General features: G+C 41.7%; 1 protein-coding gene across 1 annotated transcript; it reads right to left on the bottom strand.

Moving 5' to 3' along the window:
- Nucleotides 1-4,808: 4,808 nt before the first annotated feature.
- Nucleotides 4,809-6,768, bottom strand: gcnt4a (glucosaminyl (N-acetyl) transferase 4a). The gene is made up of 2 exons (XM_085787340.1): nt 6,746-6,768; nt 4,809-6,137 (listed from the first exon to the last, which is right to left on the bottom strand). Exon 2 carries the CDS (start codon nt 6,134-6,136, stop codon nt 4,847-4,849), a length of 1,290 nt encoding a protein of 429 aa, XP_085643466.1. The 5' UTR covers nt 6,137; nt 6,746-6,768; the 3' UTR covers nt 4,809-4,846.
- Between the last annotated feature and the right edge of the window lie 385 nt (nt 6,769-7,153).

Genomic DNA, 7,153 nt, shown 5'->3' with positions numbered 1-7,153 from the left:
GTTATTTTTCAAAATAAAAGACATGTCCAACATCAGATGTGCATTAAATATTATTTACTTTTTTGACCAGCTGTCCGCGACCCATCCAGAACGGGTCCGCGACCCACTTTTGGGTCCCGACCCACCAGTTGAGAACCACTGACTTAGAGGAATGCTTACCAGTCCCAACACAAACTTACAAACAACAGAATCTTCAGAGTAAGGGGAATGTGATAATAACATTAAAATACAGTGTATCATAAAACAGAAAAATCAATATTATGTATGTAAATATGGAAAAGTATTAAACAATGAGATCTGCACACCTCCTTAAAAGTGTCTTTCCAGGCAAATGAAAGGTGATCCTGGAAAATGTCCTTCCTGTTTCCTTTCCGCTCTGCCTCTCTGAATGACCTTCCTGCCCCGCGCACACAGACCACCTCCGAGCAGTCTGGATACAAAAGGATGTGTGGTCCTTCATGCATGTCCTTGATGAAGTTCTCATTTTCTGGACAGATGGTTTCAGTAGATCAGAGGCATATCCAGAACATACCCAGGATAACTCAGTTATCTGGGTTGACTGAGCCTAACATTGTCTATCAAATTGTTCAGTTAACCCTGGGTTTCCCTTTCTGGCTCTGAGCTGCTTCATGTGAGAAAGGCTCAGTTGTTAATTAAAACAACATAGAACCACGAAGAGAAGAAGAGCATGACTTATAAATACATTTTCTGTTTTTTCACTTTTTGTAATAAGAATTATAGTCATGGAAATACTTATCAGTGTGAGGATCATGCATCGTAATCTCGGAAGAATGAGCTAAAAGGTAAATACGCTGATGTTTTTTAAACTGAATGTGATATTTGATATCTGTTTTATCAAGATCAGCCTTCTCCACCCAAAGTCTTGCTGAAAGTGAATGATAAACTCACAGACCTGGAAGATGACACAGCAGCTCTTTTCAGGATGAGGTCTTAATGAGCCTGGGCAAAAGGAAAATAAACAGCTCAGCTTGGACTGTGTCCAAAATACCAGAGCACAGAGAAAGAATGATGCTTATTGTTCATTGTGTACCTGCAGATAGACAGGCACGAAGGAGGGAGCAGAGGGTTCGTATTCAGATTTCACCTGTCTTCTGTAAATCCTCTGCAGTGCAGAGCAGCCATGAATTGAGTTTATTGTGAGGAGCAGGCGAGCAGTGGAGAGGAAAAACCACCGGTGACCGGCCACTCGGAAGATAGGCTGCTGACTGTGGAAAAAAGAGCAGATTCTCCACTTCATAGCACTGTGCTATGTGCACAGTGACACAGTTCATCACAGAGAAGAAGTAGGAACATTAGAAAATGTGTCCATCACCAGAGAGGTGACAAACACTCATCAAGAGGTCTATTCTCAACTGCACAGGAGCCTTGGTTCAGATGAAGAGCTCTTTTTAAATGAAGAGATACAGTCAGTTAAATAGTATTGATAAACAATAAAACAGTCCTATGATTAAAATAAAAAATCAAGCAGAAATGAACACTTTGTGAAAAAGAAAGTTTTAATGTTAGATTTAAAAACAGTCTCAGAATCAGCAGAGCTACAGTAATCTAAACTGTTGTGTACCTGGGATGGATTGCAAGGGAACAAGCAGAGGACCACTGCCTGCTGATCTGAGGGGGCGGCACGGCATGTAAAGCATTAAAAGGTCTCTAATGCAGCCTGGGGCTGGATCATGTAGTGCTTTAGAAGTTAGGAACAACATTTTTAAATCAACACACAGTAAAAACAGCCAGTGTAGGGAGGCTAATGATTTGAACTGCTCCATCCTGAAATGATTGCAGTTTTTAAAGGGGCTCCTATGAGATGCCTGCATGAAGAACACTGCAATGTAGCCGAGAAAGAATAAGTGCAAGAATAGCTGAATCTGAGTTTACAAAAACAGCTAAAGTTCAAGTCCTGTTGGCCAGGTAGACCCTTTTAGTTTAACCCATCAGGTTTCAATGTGCTTAAGGGGATGGAGGGGTGGACTATATATGACACAGCAGTGAGGTCCAGTGGGACAAAAGTGGAGCTCCCACATCTCTGCAGCAAGCAATAGCTTATTAGTAACTAAGGCTGTCTCAGCACATCTGCATCGAGGGGAGGTTGGGAGGGAGACTGGCTGAAATTGTGTAAGTATGTGTTGTCTGTAGGTATGACACATGAGTCAGCCACAATTAGAACAAGAAGAGCCCTAATGTTCTCCACCAATGCCCAGAAAGGCCTCTGCTAATTCAGGGTTAGGATCAGTGTTAGGAGGGGTGGAGCCCCTCACCAGAGTCCATCACCGTCCTTAAATAAGGCTTTGGAGTTATTATGGAGAATCATCTGAACTAGATTTAAGGACTCTCACAGGAAATTACAACAGCAGCAAACATGGATGTTAAAGTCACCAAGGATGAAACTCTGAGGTAGTGGAACAAGAAGGGACAGGAGCTCTGTGTGAGTATACAGTAGAGGCCCATTCAATAAAAACACAAAACTTCAAGTGTTAAAAGAGCCAAAAGACAAGGAACAAGAGTTTGAGAAGATACATGAAATCTTCAGACTGGTTATGTGGTTTGTACCGACATGACAATCTTACCTGGTCCACCACCTCTGATCGAATCCTCATTTCTGAGACTGAGAACAACTAAATAGTCTCTAGTTATAAATGCTGAAGCTTTTGTGTACAAATTTCCATCATAATAGAATCAGCTGAGAAGCTGGACATTTAAGACCTCTCCCATATTGTCCTTTACAAGATTCCCGTGAAAGGTAACAGCTGATTAAGTATTTACAGCCAGTCAAGCAGACAGAAACATGAGCTGATTCTATAGAGCCACCTGCTGTAGCTGCACCTCCTCCTCCTCCTGCTGCTGCTTTGTGTTGTAAAATGACCTGATCTCATTTCAGCCTGTCCAAGCGCTGGCTTGTAGATCAAGATTTACATATAGTAATGTAATATATATACAATGGGGAAATATTGATTAGGTCTCTAAAACCAGTGCAGTCTACTCCAACAGGTAATCATTTCATCAGTGGCATAATGTTGGTGTTAATGTGTTTATGATCTAGAGAAAAGCTGAGTCAGCTGAAGGATGAGGTTTAACTGTAGGTGACTTTTGTTTTGTCAACCCTCATTGATATCAGTCCGTGTTGTGCTACCAGACAGGAGTCGGTCATTTTAACACATCATTATATCAATTAAAAAAATACTGCCAATACTGAAATAGCCTCACTCATTAAAGATCTTGGCATGACTCAAACAAAGTGCTTGTCATCTGATGGTGTGAGAACAGAGACTGTTATTGTTTTCATAAGGTGAAGGATTCTCTCCAAAAACAGAACAGGTTAGGAGAAAGAAAAATAATAATTTATGACCAGGAGAAAGACGGGAGAAGAAAAAGTTGAGTCGGATCCCTTCTGTGTGGGAAATTCCCATGATGCACTGAGGGCACTCTCTCTCTCCATCTGTAACGTCAGTTTCATATCACTAACTTTGTATGTTTCTGTCCTTCTCTCTGTCCACTGTCTGCAGGTACCTGTTTTGGTGCAGGATATAGGTCTGCCCACCAACCATTATCACTATAATAATATTATTATTATTAGTTGTGGTGGTTGCAGCTGTAATAGTAGTGGTAGTAGTAGTATCTCTACTCTTTCATTCATGCATCTACTAGTGGGCTATTGGGGTTATAACAATAAATTACTTAACTGCACATATAACATCACCATTACATATGGGTACAGTTGTTATTTTTCACTGATACAATTAACAATCATCAGTATATTGGTGTTCATGGTCTCTCTCTCCTCCCACTCACCCTCTAATCCAGGCAGACACAGGGGAACTGGAAGAGTCACAGAAAAGCAGAAAAGTGAACATCCTTTGGTCACATGACAACTTATTGACACATTGGCATTTTTTGTTGTGGTGTGTGACTGTTGTCAGCTTTTGTTTCAATACATAGTTTGAAATGAAGAAGTTACCATTACATACTTCTCCTTAAATGCCCTACTTTCATGATAAAATATCACTGTACCATCAACTTTTTACATTTTCCACAATTTTCCACAAAAGTCAAATATCCCTAACTATCCTATCCCACACAGCGGGAAGACCTTCCTCTTTCTCTTCCTGTATCCTGTATCCCCTCCCCCTCGACTAAACACTTACAACATGTCACTAACTTGTTTCACTAATGAGCTAATTTGTCCATTCAAACCAAAAGGGAGCGCTCAACAGTGAATCAACCCACCTAGACTCTCATGGTAAAATGTCCAACTTTAGAAACATGTTCACAGCCTGATAGTAACAGTTTGGCCTCTACTGCTAACTTCTTCCTTGATGACATAATTCAATACCACTGATGCCAAATACTGCTATAAATAAATGAGTGTTCAGACATGTGACTTACTCAGACCATTACTTAAGGACATGCAACCTCTAACAAGTATACTTTTTTATTTGTTTTATTTAGAAATAAATAAATCATCATAGATGAGAAACATTTCACTCTGAACTCTTTTCAAACCAACTGCTTTCTTCAATCAACAAGAAAAACAGATTTTTTTTGTCAGACACACAGCAGTAACATGGCTTTTTGGTTTTTCTACTCTTACTGGAAGAACAGTGGTAGTATGGACACTGATCACATGAGATGTGTATGAAGTTGCATTTCTTGGCTAGAAAGCACTTCCTTCATGTAAAAGGCACTTTTCACCTGTTTGTGCTGCTGGAGTGGTCAAGCAACAGCCTGAGAATGTTCTGGAATGAATGAAGACAAGTGATTGTCACTGAGTTGATGACCTTCTTCATTTTGTCATCTCTCACTTTGTCCAATATGAAATACTGAAACCACTCTCTCATGTTTGCACAACATGACGTTTTTCCATTAGCTTCTCCTCCAAACACTTGATCAGGACAGGATCCACTTTGGGGTCAAATTTGTTAGCGAACCAGTGTCCATAATTAAGGAGCCAGCGAAGTTCTGCAGCTCCATAGATGCAAACACTCCGCATGTGTGTACCTGTGCATGCTGGATAAAGGTGTCCTTCTAAGTAGTTCCACTTCACCAGTCGTGTCTTGCTCCTCAGATCTGTAATATCAGCCTCAGGCCTGGGAATGTGTCCTGGAACCCCGGGAACCCTGACGAGTGTGGCCCAGAAGTGTTCATCTGGAGAGTATGTGTCAGCAGACCATGTCAGGAAGTGCTTTGCCATCTCGCTGCTGCTGACGTAATTCACAAAATCCCTTGACAGAACGAAATATGCACTTCCAATGAACATCTCAATACCGTGAGGAGGAACATCTTTGGCCACCATGGTTTTGACCGGAATGCGACGGTATTCATAAGGAACATTCTTCAGCTCGTGCTGAAAGCCGAATCGCTGCTTCTTCAGTTCACTCGGCCGACTGGACTCTAGCATGTTACTGCCATTCAGCTGCTTAAGCTCCATCACCAGTTCATAGTTTGACTTGAGGGGAAAGTCCTGGCCACACAGGTTGATGGCATACTTCCACTTGACCTCTGACCTTAGCAAGTCAGAGAGGCAGTTGAGGTCGGCATTAAGCCTGCTGATGTGGGCGTATTCTACAGACTCCAGTTTTGAGGCAATAAACACATTAGGAGTACAGCGAGCCAGGTTCTTCATGGCCTTTATGAAGACTGGAGAGGCCTTCTGATCGTAGTGGATGCAGTAGATGTTATGTGGCGAGTAGATGGCGTGAAGAATGCGCTCCACCATGGGTGCATTCTTATGCACCACCAGAGAGTAAGCCAACGGGAAGTTCTGCTCTGCTTCTGACACTGGAACCTCATTGTAGGCCCTTGTTTTGATAAATGTTTGACAGTCTGAGGTCAGACTCACAGTGCTATCGTCATCCGCATCTAGAATAACCTTCTGTTTTATCTCCAGAGCTTTGCCGATCTCCACGGGGTCCAGCTCGTAAATGGCAGTGCAGTTGACATCATACCTGTGGTTGTGGATACTGGATATGCTGACGGTGATACCATAGGGCTCAATGTAGATGCCTTCCCTCACTGTCACTTTAATGTAGACCAGTTTGAGCAGGCAGACGACCAGCAGAGACAGCGAAAACAGGAAGCACCTGTGTCTCAATCTATGGAAGTGGTGAGCACATCTTATTCTCATTCTGGGAACAAAGGGGATAAATACATGGAGATGAACATTTATAATACACACACACACACACAGACATATATACAGTGCTGGGGAAAAGTATTTCTTTCTTTCTGTCTTTTTTTTTTTTTTTTTTTGCACATTTGTCACTCTAATGTTTAAATAATTTTTTCACTGATTAAGGGGGGGGGAAAGCTATCCAAACCTACCTGGCCCTGGGCCCTATGTGAAAAACTAATTCAGCAGTTGTGGACGACTCCTCTCTCTTCACCACAGAGAGATACAGAAGATCCTTTGTACCTACAGCCATCAGGCTTTTTAATTCTTCTGCAAATGGTAGATGAGCTGACAGACAAACGGATTTCTCTTTGTGCATTAATAAAGTTATTCTACTTATTTAAGTGTGACAAATATGCAAAAACTTCAGTTGTGTTTACAGTTTTAAGGTGAACGGAACTTTTCAAGTAAATAATTTTTTTTAAAAAAATCATTTTTTCCCTTAAATAATCCCCCTCATAAACTCAATAGAAAACCAGCTGTTTTTCTGTTTAGAAAGCAAGTAAATTAAAATGCTGAGTCATAGAAAAGGTGGATGATAGAAGCTGTTTCTACTCTTATTACCTTGCTCGTTGAAGTTGTATCTGAGTGGCTCCATGTAAATCTCCCAGTTTCACAAGAACCTCAAAGTAATGGGCACTTTGTTCACTCAGTGTGGCATAAAAAAAAACTAAAAAAAAAAAAAGAAGTTATGAACACAGACACCGACCTGACTGAACAGATCGAGACAACCTTCTGTCTGTGTGAGTCACACTTTCTCAAGTCCCACTCCTCAGGTCTGATTCTCCATTAATCCCACAGCGACCCGAAAAGCTTCTTCTCCAACAGGAATCACATGCTGAGGCCGAGTCCTGGACCACTCGCATCACACTTCACAGCTCTAGCTTTGTCTCCGGGGGAAACCGACACGACTAAAGACAGCGCACCTCCACAGAGCCGAGGTCAAAGTCCCGTGTGCTGAGTCCGGAGCTT

Source organism: Trachurus japonicus, chromosome 9 (assembly GCF_045865225.1).
Source record: "Trachurus japonicus isolate A0001 chromosome 9, Traja_1.0".
NCBI classification, from domain to species: domain Eukaryota; kingdom Metazoa; phylum Chordata; class Actinopteri; order Carangiformes; family Carangidae; genus Trachurus; species Trachurus japonicus.
The sequence above is the reverse complement of the archived record's forward strand: the minus strand, read 5'-3'. Positions and strand labels throughout refer to the sequence as shown.